Source organism: Mustela putorius, unplaced genomic scaffold (genome assembly GCF_011764305.1).
Source record: "Mustela putorius furo isolate JIRA1106 unplaced genomic scaffold, ASM1176430v1.1 tig00000281_pilon_pilon_pilon, whole genome shotgun sequence".
NCBI lineage: Eukaryota > Metazoa > Chordata > Mammalia > Carnivora > Mustelidae > Mustela > Mustela putorius.
This window is the reverse complement of record NW_025421343.1, coordinates 14238529-14262150: the sequence shown is the minus strand read 5'-3', so window position 1 is coordinate 14262150 and position 23622 is coordinate 14238529. Positions and strand designations below refer to the sequence as shown.

General features: G+C 43.1%; 1 protein-coding gene across 4 annotated transcripts in view; it reads left to right on the top strand.

Annotated features, from left to right (window-relative positions):
- REEP1 (receptor accessory protein 1) overlaps window positions 1-23622 on the top strand; it is a 105255-nt gene that overhangs the window by 56166 nt on the left and 25467 nt on the right. For all 4 annotated transcript variants that reach the window (XR_006606453.1, XM_013051223.2, XM_013051224.2 and 1 more), the window contains exons 3-5: window positions 8065-8141; window positions 14817-14937; window positions 17668-17781. Coding sequence is in view for 3 of the 4 variants with exons in the window: in XM_013051223.2 (XP_012906677.1) it covers window positions 8065-8141; window positions 14817-14937; window positions 17668-17781 (312 nt within the window). In the remaining variant the exon portion in view is untranslated. The remainder of the gene's footprint in view (window positions 1-8064; window positions 8142-14816; window positions 14938-17667; window positions 17782-23622) is intronic.

Sequence of the window (23622 nt, the reverse complement as noted above, 5' to 3'; positions counted from 1 at the left end):
TAATTTGGTGTCTGTATGGCATGATGGGGAAAACCATTTCCTGGTAATTTATTTATGGTTTCCATCTCTGAGTTCCATATTCCCTTTACCCTCTTGGGGTTAACAAACCATTCTCAAACTCTTCTTTCTGCATGACATTATTTATTTATTTATTTATTCGACAGGGAGATTACAAATAAGCAGAGAGGCAGGCAGAGAGGAAGAGAGCGGGGAAGCAGGCTCCCCTCTGAGCAGAGAGCCCGATGCGGGGCTCCATCCCAGGACCCTGAGATCACGACCTGAGCAGAAGGCAGAGGTTTAACCCACTGAGCCACCCAGACACTCCTGCATGATAGTATTTAAAGTGGAGGAGTGCAAGATAGAAACTTCTTTAGGTAAACACTTCAAGTCTCCTCTTTACCACAGCTCCCTCATCTTTGTGCATAGTTTTGACCTCCTTTCTGAGAATTGCTCTTATCTTTTCAGTGACCTGTTAGACATTCTTCGTGGATGTTCTGAATCCTCAGACTCCCCTCAGCCTTATGGTGCTCAATCTCTTCTCCCTAACTCGCCTCTTTCTTTACCCTCTTGCTAGTGTGAGTGGTTCCATATCACACCGTGCCCTGACTTCAGTAAGCCCCTTTCCTCCTATGTATACCCAGCCATCCATTCAGCAGACCCTTGTTGCCCTGCAAGCTATCTAATTTTGCCTTTCTTCTTAAAAAGCCACCTAAAACAGCATTTCCTGAAGTATATTCTTTTCTCAACATGTGAAAACCATCCTTTCTTTCCCATTTACAATGTCAACGTTCTAATTGAGTCATTCAAAACATATCCCTACTAGGTGCCAATAATTGTTTTAGATACTAGAGATACGGCGATGTGTAAGAATAACTTGTCTCCACTCTCAGGGAGCTTCCAGTCTAGTAGGAAAAGCATAGGAATAGACAGGTACTGTCAAAGCAGAGTAACAAGTATTATGACAAGGAGCATGTATGAGACACTGTAAGAGGAAGAAAGGAGAAGCTACTTACCCAAACTTTGGATACTTCCTGGAGGAAGTGATATTGAGGTTGAGATCTGAGGGCTGAATCCTGGAGGCAAAAGAAGGTACACTGTTCAAAGAACTGAAAGAAGTTCCTTTTAACTTGAGTGAAAAATTCAAGAAAGTATTGGTGTGGGGGAAAGCTTTTATAGAGATAATTAGGATTTCATTCATGCAAGGACTTGAAAGCCAATTTACGGAATTTGGGCCTCATCTTAAAAACAATTAAGGAACTGTTGAAGACTTTGGAAAGGAGAATTATCAAATTTAGATTTAAGAATCTGAATGGAATATGGAGGACAGATTAGTAAGGGGTCAGAGGTTTAGAGACCAAGCTAAAGGCTGTAGTTCTATTTTATAGGAGATGTTGGTGGTCTGAAGTAAGTAAATGACAGAAAGGATGGAGAGAAGAAGATAGTTTCAACAGAGTGGAAGTGACAGAATTTGGTGATTGGTTGCTGATGAGGAATGCAGAGTTTTCCCGGAGAAAATGTCTTGTCTAGAGTTAAAAGAGAATGTCAAGGGACGCCTGGGCAGCTCAGTTGGTTAAGCGACTGCCTTTGGCTCAGGTCATGATCCTGGAGTCCTGGGATCAAGTGCCGCATCAGGCTCCCCGTTCCTCAGGGAGTCTGCTTCTCCCTCTGACCCTCTCCCCTCTCATTTTCTGTCACTCTCTCTCTCTCTCTCAAGTAAAGAAATAAAATCTTAAGAGAGAGAGAGAGAGAGAATGTCTAGAACAAAGCCTTGTGGAGGAATTGATGAACCTCAGAGGTAGCCAGAAAATCAAGAGGGAAACCAGAGCAGTTGTGGTGTTGGGGAAGCTTTTCAGGAAGTGATAGTTTCATGTCTGTCTGAAAGTCAAACAAATCAAAAAAAAATTTTTTTAAATGAAAAAGAGTCCATCATTCTCCCTTGACCTGATCATCACAGGGCTTCATCTCCTGACCCATGAGATCATGAATTGAACTAAAACCAAGAGTTGGTTGCTTAACCTACTGAGCCACTTAGGCTCTTCATCATTATACTTTGTTTTTAATTGAAGCTATTAGAGCTTTTCTTTCTAAAAAGAAAAAGACAGTGGAGTAGGAATTCAGGCTTCTGGCAGTGTATCTGGAAACCAGTTTGGAACTCCTGGGTCATGGTTCCCAGCATCCCATGAAAGTTACAGTTGGAAAGACCTTCTTTGCCCCCTGCCAAGGAGCCTGTTCTACTGCAGGTAATCTTGGCAGCATATGGTCTCTCAGACAGCAGTTACTTTTGATGGATTAAAATAAGATGGCTTCCAAGGGACAGTGTTGTTTTTCTGAATGAAGAAGACTTCTGAGTAAATCTGTTGAGACCCATGTTTCAGAGTTACAAAAACAATGGGCATTCACCAGAACTGCCTTTACTTTTGAATGATATTTTTTCTGGAAATGGAAATCCAGATTGACATGTTTTTTTCTTTCGACACTTTAGCTATGTTACTCTGTTTTCTTCTGGTATTTGTCATTTCTGATGAAAAGTCATCTATTGTCATTCCCCTATATGCAATATGTTTTTTCCTCCCTCTCTCTCAAGATTTTCTTTCTTTTTCAGCAATTTTACTGTGATATGCCTTGGTGTGATTTTCTTGTATTTATCTTCCTTGGGATTTGCTGAACTCCCTGGTCCTGTGGATTTGCTATTTTTGATAAGTTCTGGAAATTTTCAGTCATTATTTGTTCAAAAATTTTTTCTGTCCCATTCTGTTTTTACTCTCCTGTGAAATTCCTATTCCATATATGTTAGACTGCTGGATGCTATTCCATGGGTATTGAGCCTCTCCACTTTTTTCCAGTCTAGATTTCTGTCTTACTGACTTTATTGTCTTAAAGTTCATAGATTTTTAAAAAATTTTTTTGCATCCAGTCTACTCTTAATTCCATTCAATAACTTAAAAAATTAAAATATTGTGTTTTTCGATTCTAGGATACCATTTGTTCTTTTTAAAGAGTTTCCTTCTTGGGTGCCTAGGTGGCTCAGTTGGTTAAGTGTCTGTCTTTGGCTCAGGTCATGATCCCAGGGTCCTGGATCAGGCTTCCTGCTCAGCAGGTAGTCTGCTTCTCCCTCTACCCTCCCCCCAACCCCGCTCATGATCCCTCTCTCTCTCTTCCAAATAAATTTTAAAAATCTTTAAAAAAAAGTTTCCTTTCCCTTGAAATCTCCCATCTCTTCACTCTATATGTCTATCTTTTCCTGTAGATTCTTTAACATATTTGTACCTTTTCAAGAAAAATAATATTGAATCTGCACCTGTGTTCTTAGGATAAGTGTCTTGTTAAGTGGTGGTAAAAGAAAATTTAGCTTTTATAACAAAAGCTTTGTTATTAAGTTGTTTTATATCTGTATATCTTTTTTTGGTGAGGTGTCTGTTCAGATCTTTTGCCCAGTTTTTAATTGGGATGTTTGTTTTTATTACAGAGTTTAAGAGATCTTTGTATATTTCATATATTATTTATTTATCAGATATACGTATTGAAAATAGTTTCTTCTGCTCTGTGGCTTGACTTTTCATTCTCTTACCAGTGTCTTGCAGAGCAGAAGTTTTCAATTTTTTTTTTTAAAGATTTTTATTTATTTATTTGACAGAGAGAAATCACAAGTAGTCAGAGAAGCAGGCAGAGAGAGAGAGGGAAGCAGGCTCCCTGCTCAGCAGAGAGCCCGATGCGGGACTCGATCCCAGGACCCTGGGATCATGACCTGAGCCGAAGGCAGCGGCTTAACCCACTGAGCCACCCAGGCGCCCCAGAAGTTTTCAATTTTTATGAAATCCAATTTATCAATTTTTTCTTACATGGGTCATGCTGTTGCTGTTGTATTAAAAAACTTATTCCCAAGCCCAAGGTCACTTAGATTTTCTTCTATGTTATCTTCTAGAAGTTTTATAGTTTTGTATCTTCTTTTAGGCCTATGATCCATTTTGAGTTAATTTTTATGAAGGTTGTAAGACCTGTGTCTAGATCCATTCATTTAGTCTTTTCTTACTCATTTACTGATTTATTTATATCATGTGATGTCCAGTTATTCTAGCACCATTTGTTGAAAAAACTATTCTTTCTCCATTGAATTGCCTGTCCTCCTTTGTCAAAGATCAGTTGACTATCATTATGGTATCTATATCTGTCTATTCTATTCTATTTGTCTTTTTTTTTTTCAAGATTTATTTATTTATGAGAGAGAGAGAGAGGAAGTAGAGGAAGGGGCAAAGGGAGAGGGAGAGAGAGACTCTCAAGCAGACTTCCCACTGAGTATAGGGCCTGATGTGGGGCTTAATTGCACAACCTGAGATCATGACCTGAGGCAAAATCAAGAGCCAGACACTTAACTGATTGAGCCACCCAGGAACCCCCCTCTATTTGTCTATTCTAAGATCTATTTATGTATTCCTTCAGCAATAACACTGTCTTGATTATTGTAGCTTTATATTAAGTCTTAAAGGGAGATAGCATCAAGCCTACAACTTTATTCTTGTTCAGTATTATACTGGCTATTCTTGGTCTTTCACCCTTCCACATAAACTTTAGAGTCAGTTTGTTGGGATCCACAAAAGAATTTTCTAGCATTTGATGTAGATTAATTTTGGAAGAAAGAACTGATGTGTTCACAATATTGAGTCTTTCTATCCATGAACATGGAATATCTCTCCATTTGTTTAGATCTTCTTTGATTTCCTTCATCAAAGTTTATAGTTTTCCTCACATAGAACTTTTACATATTTTGTTAGATATATTAGTCAGTAATTTATTTTTTTGCTGCTAATGTAAATGGGATTTTAATTTCAAGTTCCATATGTCCAGATATGTAGGAAATCAGTTGACTTTTTAAAGACTTTATGTTTAAGTAATCTGTACACCCAATGTGGGGCTCAAACTCACAATTCTGAGGTCAAGAGTCAGAGGCTCTACTGACTGAGCCAGCCCGGTGCCCCTGACTTTTATATATTAACCTAATATTCTGCAATCTTATTACAATGTTATGTTGAATTCTTGTAAGGAACGTTGAGTTTTGTTCCAGTAGGTGGTTAAATTCTGTAGATCATCTTGACCTTGTGGCATTTAAATTTTATGTTTACTGGGACAGGAGTATTTCAGTTTTGTCCTTAGTCCTAGAGCTGATCTCTTAGTCCTGGGATGTAATTTTTATTACTAAGGTATGGTATTTTAGATGTTTCAGTGAAAATTCCCAGATGTTTACCAAGCTCCTCCACTTGGTAAGACTCAAACTCTAAACTCTGTTTCTACTACAGTGAGAAGATACTAGTCTTCTTATTTTTTTCCAGCTTTCCAGCTTTTTTTTTCCTCAGCTACCTTGGAGTATTACCTGATTCTGTGCAACTCAGGGGCCAGGCAAATACTTAAGGGGAATTTATATGTGGATTTGGGGGCCTTCCCCTTTATAGTTTCCTTCTCTGGGATTTTTTCCCTCTTAATTTCTAGCTTCTCTTGCAATCTCAAACTTCATTCTCCAGTTCTGCAGGCAAAAAGACTATGTGTTTCTTTTTGAGTTCTGTCTGCCCCTGATTTGCAGGCTGGGGATTGTTCCCAGGCACATCAACGTGGATCTATCCTGCTGTGGTTTTCTTCCAGTTTCTACCAACTTAAAAAAAAAAAAAATCATGTGTTTTTTTTTTTCAGTGTTTCAAGATTCATTGTTTATACACCACAACCAGTACTCCATGCAATACGTGCCCTCCATAATACCTACCACCAGGTTCACCCAACCCATCACCCCCTCCCCTCAGTTTGTTTCTCAGAGTCCACAATCTCTCATGGTTTGTCTCCCCCTCCAATTTCCCCCAACTCCCTTCTCCTCTCCATCTCCCAATGTCCTCCGTGTTATTCCTTATGCTCCACAAGTAAGTGAAACCATATGATAATTGACTCTCTCTACTTGACTTACTTCACTCAGCATAATCTCCTCCAGTCTGGTCCATGTTGATGCAATGTTGGGTATTCACGCTTTCTGATTGAGGCATAGTATTCCATTGTATATATGGACCATATCTTCTTTATCCATTTGTCTGTTGAAGGGCATCTTGGTTCTTTCCACAGTTTGGCTACTATGGCCATTACTGCTATGAACATTGGGGTACAGATGACCCTTCCTTTCACTACATCTGTATCTTTGGGGTAAATACCCAGTAGTGCAATTGCAGGGTCATAGGGAAGCTCTATTTTTAATTTCTTGAGGAATCTCCCTACTGTTTTCCAAAGTGGCTGCACCAAATTGCATTCCCACCAACAGTGTGAGAGGGTTCCCCTTTCTCCACATCCTTTCCAACAGTTGTTGTTTACTGTCTTGTTGATTTCAGCCCTTCTACTTGGTGTAAGGTGGTATCTCAATGTGGTTTTGATTTGAATCTCCCCGATGGCTAATGATGATGAACATTTTTTCATGTGCCTGTTAGCCAATTGTATGTCTTCTTTGGAGAAGTGTCTGTTCATGCGCACTTTTTGACGTGATTATCTGTTTTTTGAGTGTTGAGTTTGAGGAGTTCTTTATAAATCTTGGATATCAACCCTTTGTCTGTAGTGTCATTTGTGAATATCTTCTCCCATTCTGTGGGTTGTCTCTTTGTTTTGTTGACTGTTTCCTTTGCTGTGCAGAAGCTTTTGATCTTGATGAAGTCCCAAAAGTTCATTTTTACTTTTGTTTCCTTTGCCTTTGGAGACATGTCTTGAAAACAGTTGCTGTGGCCAGTGTTGAAGAGGTTACTGCATATGTTCTCCTCTAGGATTTTCATAGATTCCTGCCTCATGTTGAGGTCTTTTATCCATTTTGAATTTATCTTTGTATATGGTGTAAGAGAATGGTCAAGTTTCAGTCTTCTATACATAGCTGTCCAATTTTCCCAGTGTCATTTATTGAAGAGACTTTTCTTCACTGTATATTTTTTCCTGCTTTGTTGAAGATTAGTTGACCACAGAGCGGCATTTTTCAAAGTGCTGGAACAAATGATCCTAAAATATGTATGGAACCAGAAGAGACCCCAAATTGCTAAGGAAATGTTGACAAAGAAAACAAAACTGGGAGCATCACATCGTTTGATTTCAAGCCTTATTACAAAGCTGTGATCACCAAGATAGCATGGGTAACACAAAAACAGACACATAGACCAGTGGGACAGAGTAGAGAGCCCAGATATGGACCCGCAACTCTACCAACTTTTGATAGCCTTCTAGTGGCTTCAAGGAGTTGTTTTTAAATATTTTGTTCAGAGTTTGTTATCATTGTTAGCAGGAGGGTTCGTCAAATGCCTTATTCCACCATCACCAGACAGTACATGGAGCAGGCTAAGGAATTTGGACTTTATTCTGCTGGCTGGAAGATTTTAAATCAGGGAGTAGTCTGATAAATTCTTGATTTGGGAAGACTAGCATAGGTGTGGTTTATAGGATGAGTTGGTGTGGGAGAAGCCAGGAGACAAAGGAAGCAGGTGGAAGACTTGCAGTGGTTTGGGAGACAGGGGTCCAAGGGCTCTACTGGAGAAGAGAGGCAGTTGAAATGCATAAGGTTGGTCACATGGGAGAGATTAAAAAAAATAAAAAGATCTAGTTTCTGTGAGGGGATGTGAGACTTTTCCACAGGAAAATATTCCTAAGTGACACATTCCAGAAAGTCTGGCCTGACTAAAGGTCCTTCCAAAGTATATCTTTGTTAAGACTTGGAGAGTCTACTAATGTGGTGTTAGTCTTGGTAAGATGGCCTAACTGAATCCTGAGTCCCTCCTAGTCTGCTGGTCTCCCTGGCTCACATGAAGCCTAGATTGTCACCAGGATCTACTTTGACCTTGAGTCTGGATTATTTGTGGAAGTAGCTTGTTTGCCTCCAGCCCCAAAGTCTGGAGTGGAACTGGAAACCAAGCTGTGGAAGGACAGGAAGAAGGGGTTACAAATGCAGGATATACTGGCTGGGCATGCCTCAGCATCCACTGTCTGAGCCTCTTGTCCTTGTTGTTCGGCAGCCAGCCATTTATCCTTGACCTTATCTACTAGCTTTTTTGTTTTCTCTTTCAACAGGTCAAATGGATGATGTACTGGATTATATTTGCACTTTTTACCACAGCAGAGACATTCACCGACATCTTCCTTTGTTGGTAAGTACTCCAGGACATGGGACTTTTCAAGGGAAGATGTTGCCCAGTATCAATGGAGAGGTAGGAAATTTCTAAAAGCAGTCTCAGTCTTACTGGGATAGTTTTAATACATTAAATCTATAAAGTTGCTCTTCAAGTAAATATTTGTTCAATGACCTTATAAGAGCAGGTATTATTCTTATAATATAATGATATAATGGTGGACAAAATAAATAAAGTTCCCCAACTAATGTAGTTGGTAAGGAAGCATTTATATATCAAAACAAAACAAAAAAAAAACACCAAAGGGAAGAAACGGTATACACAAGTTTCCCTTTGACGAATAAAACTAGGTTTCTCTCAAGGACCATTCACTCTCACTATAACTACTGTTCACCATTGTATATACTTTTAACATATTTATGTATATACATATATACATACATATATACTTTTTTCTTTCTTTTTTTTAAGATTTTATTTATTTATTTGACAGAGAGAGATCACAAGTAGGCAGAAAGGCAGGCAGAGAGAGAGAGAGAGAGAGAGAGAGTGAAGGAAGCAGGCTCCCTGCTGAGCAGAGAGCCCAATGCAGGGCTCAATCCCAGGATCCTGGTATCATGACCTGAGCCAAAGGCAGAGGCTTTAACCCACTGAGCCACCCAGGCACCCTAGATCTCCCTGTTTTTTACATGGCTGCATGGAATTTCTTGGTATAGACAGACTATAATTTAATCAATCCCCTTTCGATGGAAAACTTTTTTCCTTATAAACAATGCCACTGTTATAGCAATGGAACAAGTAAAAATTATAAGCTAGATCCATGCATTGATATATTGCATGTTTTTTTTTTAAAGATTTTGCTTATTTATTTGACATACAGAGATCACAAGTAGGCAGAGAGGCAGGCAGAGAGAGAGAGGAGGAAGCAGACTCCCTGCTAAGCAGAGAGCCTGATGCAGGGCTGGATCCCAGAACCCTGGGATCATGACCCAAGCCGAAGGCAGAGGCTTTATAACCCACTCAGCCACCCAGGTGCCCTGATATATTGCATCTTCGAAGGTCAAAGAGGCTGTAGATAATGTGTAGCATCTTATTTCTCCTTAATGGGCCTAACTTTCTCTGTACCACATGTGAATGTATACTAAATGTATAGTACTAAAAGTAATTCAGAAATACCCATTCGTTAACCAGATTTACTTCTACAACTTGGAATCATGGGGTTGGTTTTTTATTAGGCTATGTTGTATGAATGTTTCACCATGATCAATTATCATCAGAAAGAATAATAAAAATATTTCCATTTTGGAGAAACTCCTTACCCAAAGAGCTTCAGTATGAACTTACCCTCTGGGATGTCATAGGCCAAGAATGAGACCCGAATACCACTTCTGTGAATCTTGTTTTGGATCAATGGTCTTAAAGACCTTAGTGTGTAGTCTTCCCCCGAAAGGAGGCTGGTTTTCATCCCCTCTGGGAGACATAGATGTCTCAGCCACTGTGTAGGGAAGAAATGTGGATTATCTAATATATAATGTTGGTGCCATGTGCCCCAATAAACCACAGACTCAGGATGGGGCTAAGTCTCCAGGAGTCTCCAGGAGTGGAGAAGGAGCTCTGCTGAGCCATCCTTTGTCTTCCCCAGGCTTCAGGGTCTGGTACCAGGAGTAAGGCCCCATTTTGGGTAGAGCTTCATTGGGGAGGTTCCTGTACCCCATGGGGAGATGAAGGAAACAGGCCAGGCCCCGTGAGGACTGTGTCGTCAGTTAAACATGACGGCCAGCTCCTTATGTCCTCTGGTCTTTCTTCTGAACAATGTCCTGTGTGCAGTGCTGGGTGGCCTCCTGCTGTCCTCCTATTCCTCCTCGTGAATATTGTGGGGGACTAGTGTTAGTCTTATGAGCTCTTTCCAGAGGTATTGGTATTTCTGTCTCACTGCTCTTAGCCAAGTGGAAATCTGGTCTAGTGATGGGTGTGCTGTCCCTGGTAATTGGAATATATTTTTACTCATGGCCCTGGGACTTCAGAGTTTCATACTTAATGCTTATCAGCTATCTCTGGAATTGATTTGATTTTGATTTGGGGGGAGTGTATCAGCTTTCCATTGCTGCTGTAACAAATTGTCACAGGTTTAGGAGGTTTGAAACCACAGAAATTAAGTATTTCAGCTTCTGTGAGTCAGAAGTCCAGGTAGAATCCACTGAGTCCTCCACTCAGGGACCCACGAAGCCAAAGTCAGGGTATGGGCCAGCCTGGGCTCTTCTCTGGAGACTCAGGGGGAGATGCCACTTCAGGCTTATTTGGAGAGTAGGCAGAATTCAGTTTCTTATGGCTGTAAGACTGAGGTCCCCATTTCCTTGACAAGTACCTCCCACTTCAGCTTCAAGCTGAAGCAGTGCCTGTTAGAGCCTTCTCAAGCTTCAGATCTCTGCCTTCTGCTGCTGGCCAGAGAAAGAGCTCGACTTCTGCTTTTAAGGGATCATGTTATTAGATTAGACCTACCCTTAATAATCCAATATAATGTCCCTATTTTAAAGTCAGCTGGCTGATAATCTCAATTATATCTTCAGGATCCCTTTTGCCATGGGAAGGGAACATATTTGTGGGGGTAACATGAGGATGAGAAGGTCACGGGACCAAAATTCTGCCCACCACCACCTCTGATACCTGGGATTTGGGTGCCTGTGTGTGGGTGCAGATAGACTCCCTCTCTTCCTAATCCGTGTAGAGGACTCAGCTGGCCCAGCTGTAGCAAGAGCTGTCCAGTGGTTTATGTATGGGAAGTGAGGGTCTTGTCCATCTTCTGCAAGAAAGAGGTCGGGAACCTTCACTGCCTGCTTTAGCCCACAGTCTGGTCCTGCCCTCAACCTGCTTTCTCTTTCTCTGCAAACCTGAAGGCATTGCAGGTCACAGCTGTCTTTGGGCAGAGTCTTCCCACTCCCTCCTGCCTCTTGCTCAGGGAGTGGCACAGAACAAGCTGATCAGACAGACAGAGCCCTATTTCCCCCCTTCAGGGACATGGACACCAGCTTGGCAGCTCTGCACTCTCTGTAATGAGAGAGAGAGATTGAGAGAGTGAGAGAGTGAAGCTTCTGTTCTTCCTGGAGGCACCTTCTGGCTTCTTGGGAAGCATCTTTAACACTGGTTCACTTCCAGGATTGGAGATGGCCCTTTTCCTTTATCTTCCTCCTCTCCTCCCTTCTCGCTCCTCCCCACTGCCCTCTTTCTACCCCTCCCCTAGGGCAGTTTTCTCGTCATAGTTAACTTCTTTATACTTTCTATTGATGTAAACAGCCGTCATATCTGGTCACAGGAGACAGAGGATGGTTGCTTCTCTCACAACATCCATAGGTGATTTCATCTAGTTTTTTAACATTTACAAAACACTGTATCACATGGCAAAATGAAATTGAAACCATACACTAAAAAGTGAGGCCCTCGTCCCCCAGGCCTTCATTCTCTCTCCTCAGGGATGTGACTGTTAAAAAGTTACTTGTGTGTTCTTCCATAAATTTTCTGTGCACATTAATTGCATGTGCTTTGGCAATTTCATCATGTGTCCAAGCCTCTGAGGAAAGTTACCCCTCAGGAGTGTGAAGGTATATCATCGGAAGGGTGGGAGCCTTCACCTCCCCCATGCACTCCAGGGCACCTGTATCTGGGGAGGCAAATATATCCTAGCAGTCAGGACAGTTCAAAGACTTATCATCAAGGAACGAGCATGGTCCTTCTCCGCCTTTTGGGACAGCGGTAGGTCAGGGGAAGGTGACTTCTCCTTCACCTTCAGCTGGTTGGTGGCAATTGCATTGGTAGAGCCAAGCGAACCCAAGGCATCTGGGTAACAGGGTCTGAGTGGCTCAACTGGGAGACCCTTATGATACCTCACAAGGGCCTGGTTCTGGAGTGATGATTCCAGGGACAGCTCAAGATCATCCCCCAAAGTATACTATCAGGGGTGTATGTATATGTGTGTGTGTTCTCAATGGGGGAAGTGTGGTGTGGGAAAGGGATTATCGAATATTACCATGTGTGTTTGGGGTTGCTAAAGGAGTCACATATACCCACGTGATTGTCTATCTTAGGTGTCTGAAGTCTACTACTGATAATGCTTTTGCTTTTGGAAAAGGGACTAAAAGTCTGGGATGCAAAGACTCTTTGTTGTATACTCTTTTGGACATTTGAATTTTTAAAAACTATATGCATATATTACCTGCTACAAAAACATCTTTCACATAGCCAACAAAAGCAGTGCCGTGTGATAGATCCCTTGGGACTGTGTATCTTGTACTGATGCCTGAGCTTGCTAGATTCATTTGCCTTCCCCTTGGGGCTGGTAAATAGTTGTTTTCAAGACAAAATTTCCTTCATTAATAATCAGTGGAGAGTTCCAGTGTGGGAAAATCATGCCTCTGTTCCTTCAGCCTCTTGTCTGATGGCTGTGAAACATTCAGCAGTCTTGACATGTCAGTGTCCTGGAGTTGCAGAGGGAGTATTCAGCAAGAGCCTGCCAGAGGCCAAAGGCAGCGGACCAGGGACCTCGGTGAGGAAAGCAGAGTGGCTGGAGCTGCTGATTTGGGAGTCTGTGTGAGAGCTGAAGGCTCTGAACTGACTTGCCAGAAATCACTCTTTATTTTCAGCTGCGTTATGGGTGGGGGGGGGGGCGAGAGCATGAGTGGGAAGAATTTACTTCTCTGATTCTTCAGACTAGTGTGGGTGTCCTTTTCTCTCAGGGGATCATGTTCTAAGGGTACCCGGGATTTGTTTTAATCCAGTATGGTAAGACGCACAGACTCAGGAATGACTGTCATGAAGGGAGCGGGCTGTTAAACTCACAGGTCCCTAGAAACAGGAGGCACGGCATGCGTGAGGTCAGGCAAGAAGCAGAGGTAGGAAGTGTAGGCAAGAATCCTTATGGTGGTTTCCATGGAAGGAACAGGCAAGGCAGAGTAAACATGTTTAGGACCAACTAGTCTGAATAATTTCTATGGGCTCTGGGGTATTGGGGCTGTCCCTTGTTGGCTGGTACCTGGCCCCGGAGTGATTAGAGCAGCTGGAGAGTGGCCCAGAGTGTGAGAGCTCCTAAAGGAGGTGGTTGGGATATGGGCTCTGGATTGGTTGGTTTACATTTGAAAGGCTTGTTTGTGGGCGAGTTGTTTCCTATCCTTCAAAATTGGCTAACCTAGGGAGGGACAGTCTCTTCAGAGTCAGGAAGGCCCCAAGATGCCAAAGCATTAGAATAAAGAAAATAAAAAGACATGGTATTAGTACACAGCAGAAGAGCCAAGTATTGTTGCACAGGTTGTATATAGCACAAGATATCTGGCCAAGGTGGCAGGTGGGGCTGAAATTCAAATGAGCCCTGTTCACTAGTTGTGCTCGCAGGACTGCCTTCAGTTGAAGGGGCTGGCATACAAAGGCACCACATGGGCTGGCAGAGGCCCATTTTGACACTTCTCTCTAGTTGCTGTTCTGTGTCTTTTGCAGTTCTTTGATCAGTCTCTGTTTTTCTGCCTGGACCATCAGTTCCAAAGATACAAGACACTCTTAATCTGTTTCCCACTAGACTGAGAGCCCCAAGAGAGCAGGGATCAGTCTTTTTATTCACCATTGTGTCCTCAGTGCTCAGCACAAGCTAACACGTGTTGGAGCAGGTAAGTGTTCATGTGATGAATGAATGAATAGTACTCAGGACTTCTGACTCCAGGATTGTAGGTTACCTGCGCTCTGAACTCTTCTCTTGGCATGAATCTGTTCACCTGCCGTAGACTATATTAGGGTGAGTAGCATCCTTTTTGCTGGCTCCTATCCCTGCCTCTTTTGGGACCAAAAAGACAGCCAAGAAGGGGAGGCTTTGATTCTGTCTGGAGATTCTTGGTTAGCTCCTCCCTGTTCTAAATCCTCCAGGAGTTTGTGCCTTCTTGGCCACCAGTGAAAAGTCGGTGGCTGGGTATAGGGCTCAGAGGGCCATGGCCATCTGACCCTGCAGGCTGTAGCTGGAGCCCGGTCTCCCACCGCAGAAAGTGGAACCCTGCAGGAAGCCCCAGCAGTTGCCAAGCATGGCTGCAGTGTGGTTGCTGGAGAGAACCTGGGTCCCTGGCTTGCTTTGACAAAAAGAGAAAACAAGAACCTGCTTTGAAAAGAAGCCTTGGGTGAGGAGAGTGGGGGGATCATGGGGGAGGAGCAGCCGGTGCTGGCTGGCTCAGTTGGTGGAACATGTAAGTCTTGATCTCAGGGTTGTGAGTTTGAGACCCACGTTGGGTGTAAAGATTACTTAAAAAAATAAAATCTTAGGGCACCTGGTGGCTCATTCTGTTAAGTTTCTGCCTTTGGCTCTGGTCATGATCCTGGAGTCCCAAGACTGAGTTCCTCATTGGGCTCCCTGCTCAGTGGGGAGTCTGCTTCTCCCTTTAACCCTCCCCCGTCTTGTGTTCTCTCTCTCTCTTTCATTCTCTTTCTCTCAAATAAATAAAATCTTAAAAAAAAATAAAAATAAAAATAAAAAATAAAATCTTAGAAAAAGGACGGGGAAAAAAAGGCGGCTTTGGGCTTTTGCTCTGTGTTGGCAAGTGTGCACACCCTTCACCAGTGGTGGCCGGAGGGGTCTGGAGGCCTGCAGAAGAGGCGTCTGTGCAGCTGGGTCTCGGGGCTGTGTTGCCGAGAACCGAACGGAACGTGTATTTTCTCATCTCTCTCCAGGTTTCCCTTCTATTATGAACTAAAAATAGCCTTTGTAGCCTGGCTGCTGTCTCCCTACACAAAAGGCTCCAGCCTCCTATACAGGAAGTTTGTACATCCCACGCTGTCTTCAAAAGAAAAGGTAATTTATGCTGCTCAGGCTTTCACTCCTTCCGGCAAGTAAAAAATTTAAAAAGCGATCAGTAAAAAGGACAAAGTGTTTTATTGTAGGAGACCCACGATCGTCTCTTATTTCCCTCCAACAATTTGTTCCTTCTAATCTTTTTTTAATGTATTTTTCTGACATGTTTAGAAATCGTGGTGAGATCCTCAAAAAGATATTATGTATCATTACTGATTGAAAAGCATTTCCATAAATTGAAACAAAAAACAACAAAAGATTCACTCATAATTCAACTCCCCAAGCTGAATTTCCTTCCTTTCATCATGCTCAGCTCCCATCCTTTTGTAGATATGATTTTTACATAGACTATTGAAAAATACTTTTAAAACGTACCATAGGAAAACGGAACTGTAATGAGATTAAATGACTTGAACTAGTGCCCAGATAGCTATGGACAGACACTGGAAGATAAGAAATTTCTTGTGCAGTGTTTGCTTTATTGTTGCATGATAAATATATGCCTACCAATGGAATTCCTGCTATTTTGGTAATTATCAGTTGGTAAGGACTAGTGAGAGCAGTCATAATAATTTGTTTCATGCTATTTACCTTTTGTGTTTATTTTGCTTTGAGTTGCTTCACAAACATCTTTGCAATGAAAATATAGATTTGTCTAATGCCAGAGATGGGAAAAATAAGACAGGGAAAAATTGCAGGAAAGGGTCAGCAATAACTAAGAATTCAAGTAAGAATTACAACTTATATCTCTTGAAGAGAAATTTAATTATAAGCTACTTATAATGGCACTGTCCATAAAATGATTTTTTGTTTAACATCTCCACTGAGCTTAATTTGCAAGGTTTGCTTTCACTGGATTGCTCTACTGGTTTTTTTTTAAGATTTCATACAATAATAAATGCATTACCTTTGTCTTACTAAATTACTTTGATAACTTTGTTTTTTATGCATACCACTCTTTTCTTTAAAAATTTAAGTATACCAAAAAAACCCCAAATACCGAAAGACAACAGAAACCCTTAATATAGATACAACATTTAAATTCCGAGATATTAAACATGTTTGCACATAACCGATTTGTACTTGATCCTCATAAAGATTCATGAACCCCACAGTACCTCAAGATTAATTTCTTCTTTTGACTTATTGTCTTAGAATAAATTGCCAAGAGCGGGATTACTGAGTCCAATATTGTATAATTCATTAATTCTATTACATGATCTTCTAAACTGATTGAGATATTATTCTTAACATAAAATAGGAGCCCTGTAGGTGGCTTTATATATAAATTTCTATTGTTTCTGAAAGTTGAGTACTTTGGCCTTCTTAGGGGAACATAGTAATTGGATGAGCAGACTACTATAGACATTTCTGAGAACACTTTTAGGAACCAGGATATAGCACTGCCTGTCTCGGAAGGGTGGATTTTGGGGAATGGGAGCTCTCTCATGACCTGGTTGACAAATCCTTACTCTTGACACTTCCCTTTCCCCACATGCTGGGCTTACCCTGAAGCCACCGATGTCATTTGTCATTTCCAGTAAAGTGAAGGTGACTGACTCTTACGAGCTGCCAAGAATCCCTACCAGAGTCAGTCAGGGGTCACAATGAAAACTTAGTGTGGGGACTTCCTGGGGAAGTCTTAAACAAGGAATGCACAGGGGTTGACTGTCCCACTTGATACCTCAAAGCAAAGGAAATGCACTGATGTGTGAACTTCAAATGAGACCAAAGCCAAGTGTCTTTGTATTACTGAACTCTGAAATGAGCTACTGTGAGGTACAAAATAGCCGTTCTTTAAACAGTGACAACAAAACAACCCATCCCAAACAAACGAAAAGAATAAGCCAGACTCGATGCAAATTTGAAGTAAACCACTGTTTTGGTCCCTGAAGGAAAGAGACTTCAGTCCTCTTTCCAACCTCTCCCCTGACCCTAGGGGTATTGTTGGATGACTTCTCATTTCTGCTTTTATTTCATTATCCATAAAATGATCTCCCTTATCAACAAAAATAGCACTTACCTCTTTTTATGTCATCTTTCCCCTTGATACCTACATGGGAGAGATTTGGATATAGTATGAAATAGCTACAGAATAGTGGGATTTCAGAGCTGCAAGGGCCTGACCCCCTTGAGATAGGAAGATGACAGTGGTCCTCACTTACTGAACCAGCCACTGTGTTAGAGCTTTACTAAAATGGTCTCATGTAATCCTTGTTGTGCTCCATGAGTTAGATACTGTCACTGTCCTCATTTTTCAGATGCTAAACACTTGCCAAGCCCTGACAGCCAGTTAGTGGCAGGTCTGAGGTTAGATGCTGGGTTCTTGGCATTCTCTCCTTCAGTTCTTCAGTTCCTTCAGTGTCTTAGAGAGTAGCTGCGTGTAGAATGCAGGACCATCCACATCCGGGACCCCTGGAGCCTTCCTGGAAGGTTAGAGGACTTTAGGAACAATCCTAGGCAATTGCTCAAAGTAAACCTTCCTAGATCAGGAAGTCACTTTTTTTTTTTTTTTTTGAAATTTCTCTTTCACTTCCCTGTATCTCTTCTGTTTCCTATCCTCCTCCTGTCTACTCTTCCTCTAAACACGCATCCCGAAGTGCCTATGACTTTTCAGTCTCAAGAATCCGTGATTGGGCACACTGCCAAGCTCAGTGCTCAGAAGGGAGGAAAGAACAGAGATTTATTTGAACCTTCCAACTCAGTGTGCTTCTGCTTTTCCTTCAACAGGAAATTGACGATTGCCTGGTCCAAGCAAAAGACCGAAGTTACGATGCCCTTGTGCACTTTGGGAAGCGGGGCTTGAATGTGGCGGCCACAGCGGCAGTGATGGCTGCTTCCAAGGTACTGTGCGGTGGGCCGGGATGGGGGGCCGTTGCTGAGCGTCACAACCTGTGAGCGTCTTCAGCCCACCCACCCACACTGTTCATCACCCACGCAACTTGCACAGGACAGGCTCAGGACCAGGACCTATCAGTGGTTCCTCATCTTTTGGGGTTCCCTTTGAAAATCTGATAGAAAAAAATTGGTGCATCTTACCCCCAGAAAATTGTGCCAATGCATACACACATGCACCCAGACACACACAAACACACTCACACACAAACGATGTGTGCAGTATTAAGAAATTTTGCAGAGTATTAATTAATAATTAATAATACTGCAGAGTAATTAATTAATAAGCTCCAGAAACTCATGGTGGGTCCCAGATTAAGACCTCTGAATTACTTGGAGCTTCAGCCTGAGGGAAAAAGGAAACAAAAAGGGAGGAGTGAGCTCTTCTCTACAGTTTCCCGGGGTGCACTGGGAGAGACCCCTAAATCAAAATATGGCCAGTGCTGGGAGACTACCAGCATGAGTGGGTGGCTCTATGCACACGTGGCACAGCAGACCCCAGGGAGGAGCCCAGGGTCCCACAGGAGGTGAGTGGTTCAGACAGGGAGGAGGAAGATGTGTGTAGCAGTAGCAACTAGAGCTGGAGGAGGTTTGAAGTAAAGACTGGTCGGGTGGGACGCTGGGATGGAGACCTCAATTCCTTCCCTTTCCATCCAGCCCCGTTCACGTCCTGTTATGGTCCCCATTCGTGTCCTCTTATGGTCCTTTCTAGCTTCATCGGTCTCACATCACGTTCTCCTTGTCCTTGCGTCCGTTTCTCATCATGTGCTCAACCCTGAAAAATTAAATTGGTAGACATTTCCCTTGGAGTAAATCCAGCAGATTGCCTTGTGTTTCCTGGTGACAGTCCTTATTCCCAGTCCAAATGTGGAGGAGGGGTCTGCCTTCAGCTGAGGTGGAAGAGAGGCAGGTATACTAGTATTTGGGAAGACCCACTGGCTGGGAGGTGAGTTGTGTGAGCAAAGGGAAGCCCTATGTCCTAGGTGGTGACTGATGGTTTTAGGCAAGGGGGAGCAGAGTTGTGAAAGGCTTTGGAGAAGGATATTTGATACCGACCTTGGTGGTCCATGGGCCCTGAGTGGATGGTCACATGGAGTGTATTGACAGCCCACTGGATCAGGGGACCGAGCCTGGTTTTCTGTGCCCTAAAGCAAAAAGCACATTAGAAGCATTTCTGGAAAAAAGACTTACCTCTTGGGGTTGAGTGTTTGTTTGAAAAGTACCATCCACTTGAAGCCAAGGCATTCTGCAGACAAAGTCTGCGAGAGGGAGAGAAGGACAACCCAAAGGGAAGGATCCCTATTCAGAGAAGCACCAGCTCCTTCTATAACACAGAACCGTAGTGTGGTGTCCCCCATACTCCAGTAGCTGCTGGTGAGGTGATGGATCCCAGTGAGTATCCTGGGAGGGGACATTCCGCTTGGGTGTGCCAAGGAGAGGTATCAGGATTTATAAGGAGCAGTGAACACTGAGATCCTTCTGTTTGAGATGTAACCATTTTGTGCTTTTATTTTCAAAGCTAAAAGATAGAACTCAGCATTGCTAAACTCTTAATTCATCGGGCCAACTTTGCAACATAAAGCTACAGAGAAACCTTCTCTTGGCTCCTCAGCCCCATCTCCTCTGCTTCTGAAGCCTGAAGGAAGATGGGTCACTGTTTCATGTCCAATAAATGTGAGATATTCATCAGGGTGGCTCAGTGTGGGTCTCCTGGCCGTACAGCAGTGTGTGTGCAAATGTTATTCTGACCGTAATTCAGCAGGGCCATCCTTTTCCAGGTCTGCCTCAGGCTGGAGCCTCTCTTGATGCCATCTTGGCCAACCATCCGCCAACCCCTCAGACCACTGTGAGCCCAAACCTCCAGCCAGGCGTCTCACAACAGGGAAGCTCCAGACGGTCTGAAACTTGCCTCAGGAAATAACTGCTCATTAGTTCTTTCTGGTTGTGCTACAGTAGTGAGGGTTGCCCACTTCCTGCTGAATTTGGTTCAAATGGGAAGGCTTTCTGCCTTTTGGGGGCTTTGCTTCTCCTCTCTAAATATAAATACCATGAAAGGGAAAGCACATCTTCTCTTCCAAAAATAATGCCCTCTATTTTTGAAACAGATGTGTACTTAAAAAAAAAAAAAAGAAAAAAGAAAAGAAGAAGAAGAAGTAAAATCCAGTCTGGCTGAGGGGTAAATCAGTGGTTTCCACAGCAACAAAGGGTCACTCTAGGCAGGGGTCAAAGGATGATGACTCACCAGTGAGTCCAAATCTGGCTTTCATGTCCAAACCACCTGGGAAGCCTTGTTATCATTTTTTAATAGATTCTCAGATGTGCTGATTCAGAATCTCAGGCAGGAGGCCCAATCTCTATTTTTAACAAGTTCCCCAGATGATTTTTAAACAGGCAGCTCTGCCCAGGTCACTGCCTGAGGCCCCTTCCAGAGTCAGAAGCACACAGGTGATTAGGGTTCGAGCACTTTACTCGAACATTCCTGGGATGCAGAATTAGCTTCTTAGAAGTGCTAGCCCTGAGAATGAGAAAGTGAGGTGTGTGTGTGTGTGTGTGTGTATGTGTTTCATTTCCTTACGACTTCATGCTAGTTCAGAAATATTATGGTGGGAAGACAAATCCCTCTCCTTCTTTGTAACGCTCCTAAGAGCCTAGCACAGTGCGCTGCTCCCAGCTGAGCCCTGAACAACCTTGGTGACCCCCTCCACCCCCCACCAGGGGAATAGTCAGAACAATTTTATGGGGAGAAAAAAAGACAGCCTGCCAAGTCTCCCACGACTAGGGTGACTGTATGGGTTACTGTCCAAACCAGGACACATCTGAGAGGGAAAGCGGTGCTGGGATAATTACAGCAGGAATAGGTACACATGAGGCCTGTTCCAAGCAAACCAGGACTTGGGGCTCACCCTACTCATGGCCCCCATTGACAACTCTTGGACCCTGCCTCTCTAAAACATCCTCAATTCACAAATCAGTTCTCACTCTAAATATCTACTACATGCAACCAAATGGACACACAAGAGAGTGTGAGCTATATGAAAGACTGTCTCTTAATTCAGACAGATGAGGGTTCAGGTACCTAGATGAGGGCTCCCACCTCCCTGTCTTCTGCTCTCTTTTCCATCCTTCAAAGGCTCCCCAGAAAGGAAATATGGAACTTAAAAGATCTTTTATTTATGCTTCCCCCCCCTTTTTTTTCATTGAAATGTGATCAGCATGTAAGATTATATTAGTTTCAGGTGTACAACATAATGTGGTCACACACTTGATTTAATAGTTTTTTTTTCTTGTAGGGCTGAGCCCTGAGCCCTGTTCCCCCCCCCTCCCCAAAAAAAGTTGGCAGAGTTTTTGCATCATCAGGAAGAGTAAAGAAACTTTGTACACTATACTGTACCAGTGTAAGTTGTTATTAATGTTAACATTATTTTATCTTAGAACTGGAAAATAAAACAACAGAATTACACATGGGAGATTCCCCACCAGGCCCACAAACCCCCATCTCACTCCCAATTCACTCCCAGTTTTCCCCAGGGTCTAATCCCTCTCTGGAAGTGTGGATGCATCTTTTCTTTCTGTGAAAACTGCTCTGTCTCCTTCCTGAGGACACCTTTCTCTGGGACCATCTGTCTGAATGTTCCTCTTCTCCAAGTTGGCTCTGTGCCTACATGGGGGTTGTTTCCTAGCCAGTAATTCCACCCAGAGGGAAAAGTGAGCTCCAGGGTTTTTTAAGACTAGAATTGGAAATCTCTCTCTCTCTTTAAAAATAATACTCTAGAATAAGCGAAACATACCCTCACATGGAAGAGAAACCATAGTGAGAAAAACCAATTGAACAAAAGTTGGAAAACACTGAGGTGTCCAAGGCCACCCTATGGCTTTTGAACTTGGAAGCACATCTAGGTTTCTTCTACCTGCCCGGTTCTTAGACCTGGTAAACCAGCCTTGCTTGTATTTGTCTCATAACCTGAAAAATAATGTTGTTTTCCTCCCCCTAGAGATTCTATCCCTAAACCAGTTCCACTGGTACCCATACCATTGGTAAAGTCACTTGGTAACACACCTGCTCCAGGTAGTGCTGAGAGTCTGTGAATTCGGGATTTTTCTGCCCCAGATTGTATGCGTGCTTTTCTCCCTGGAATCTAATATTTCCTATTTAAATTGTTAACTTCTGGAGATGAGAGGCTCCAGATTATTTTCCTTTATTTCTTGCTAAGGGAAACGACAACAACAGAATAAAGAGCCCAACAGTGCCTACTTGTTTAGAATTCTGCACGTGTAGCTACTTACCAAACCTTGTTGAATGATCTCAAGAGTAAACTTTTTTGATTCTCTAGTCCTGCTCTTTCCGTGCTGCTCTTTCCATGTGAATTAATTAGAAGTAAGTACATTTAGAATACAGTTCCTCAGTCATACTAAGTCACATTCCCAGTCCTCAGCAGCCATGGTAGCAGATGGCTGGCATGGACACAGAATGTTTCCAACATCACAGAACGTTCTCCCGGGCAGCCCTGCCTCAAGCCCTCTCTGAAGCCTTTTGGGTTCTCCTTTGCCTAATTTTCACCCTTTCACCTGCAGGGCCCTGACTTTGACAGGCCCCCTCCCTTATCCACTCAGCAGATATGAGGTTCAGCGGCAAAATAAGGAGAAGGAAACTTAGCTTACTTACAACGTCACCCTCATTTCTCCGGTGTCTTCCCTGGTCCAGCCCCACTTTCACACTATGACTCCGTTTCCTCAATTTGCCAGCCAGAACTCATTTTGCCTGCAGTTAGGGTCATGGTCAACAGCCACCAAGATAGAGCCAGGCCTTGGTTACAGCCCTAGCATCTGAACAGCTGGGCACAGGACACAGAGCGACAAATTGTAGCGTTTTCCCACTCATTTTTTAAGTTCCCGCTCAATTTTGCCTTGAAAATAAAACTCTACGGAACAGTTCATCATAGTTGTTGGGGTTTTTTTAAGTCCTCTCTCAATTATCCTTATCTTCTATCCATCGCTGGTTTTTCTAAACCTCTTTCTTGGAAGAAATACTGCTTTCAATCCACCAAGAAACTTTATTTTTGGAACCAGAAGCTCATTCCCGGAAGCTCTTAAGACTAGTGACAAGAGACATCTGCATGAGTTCCCAGCCCTTCCTCTTCAGCAGACCGATGGCTCTGCATCTTCGGTTGGTTGTCCTCTCCCTGGCCAACTATCAGGTGCAGTGAGGTGACAGGCAGCAGTTTTGGTAGAAACACCAGAGAAGAGGAATTCAGGAAGATGGGCTGTTGCGCGACGAAGGCCAAGATGGTAGACCCGCTCTGGTGGGGAAGTCTTGAGTGGTTCTGCTCTGACAAGTTGTGGAGAGCTCAGCTGAGATGTGAGTCCATTTGTTTGGGAGACCTAGAGGGCAGGCAATTCTTCCAGACTTTTTCAGCGAGTTGTCCATAACAGTTTAGATAAACTTGGTGTTCAACACCAGTTGCCGTGGTGAATTCTAAATATTAATTTTATGTCACACTGTCCTTGGCTAAAACAGAAGGAAGAAGACTAACTTGATGTAACCCTAGCACAATGGCTGAGGAAGGGCTGGGAACTCATGCAGATGTCTCTTGCCGCCTCTCTGTTCCAAGTTTCCCTGTGGAGGCTATATGCAGCCAGAGGTGGGGGGGCCTGGGTGGCTCAGTGGGTTAAGCCGCTGCCTTCGGCTCAGGTCATGATCTCGGGGTCCTGGGATTGAGTCCCGCATCGGGCTCTCTGCTCAGCAGGGAGCCTGCTTCCTCCTCTCTCTCTCTCTGCCTGCCTCTCTGCCTA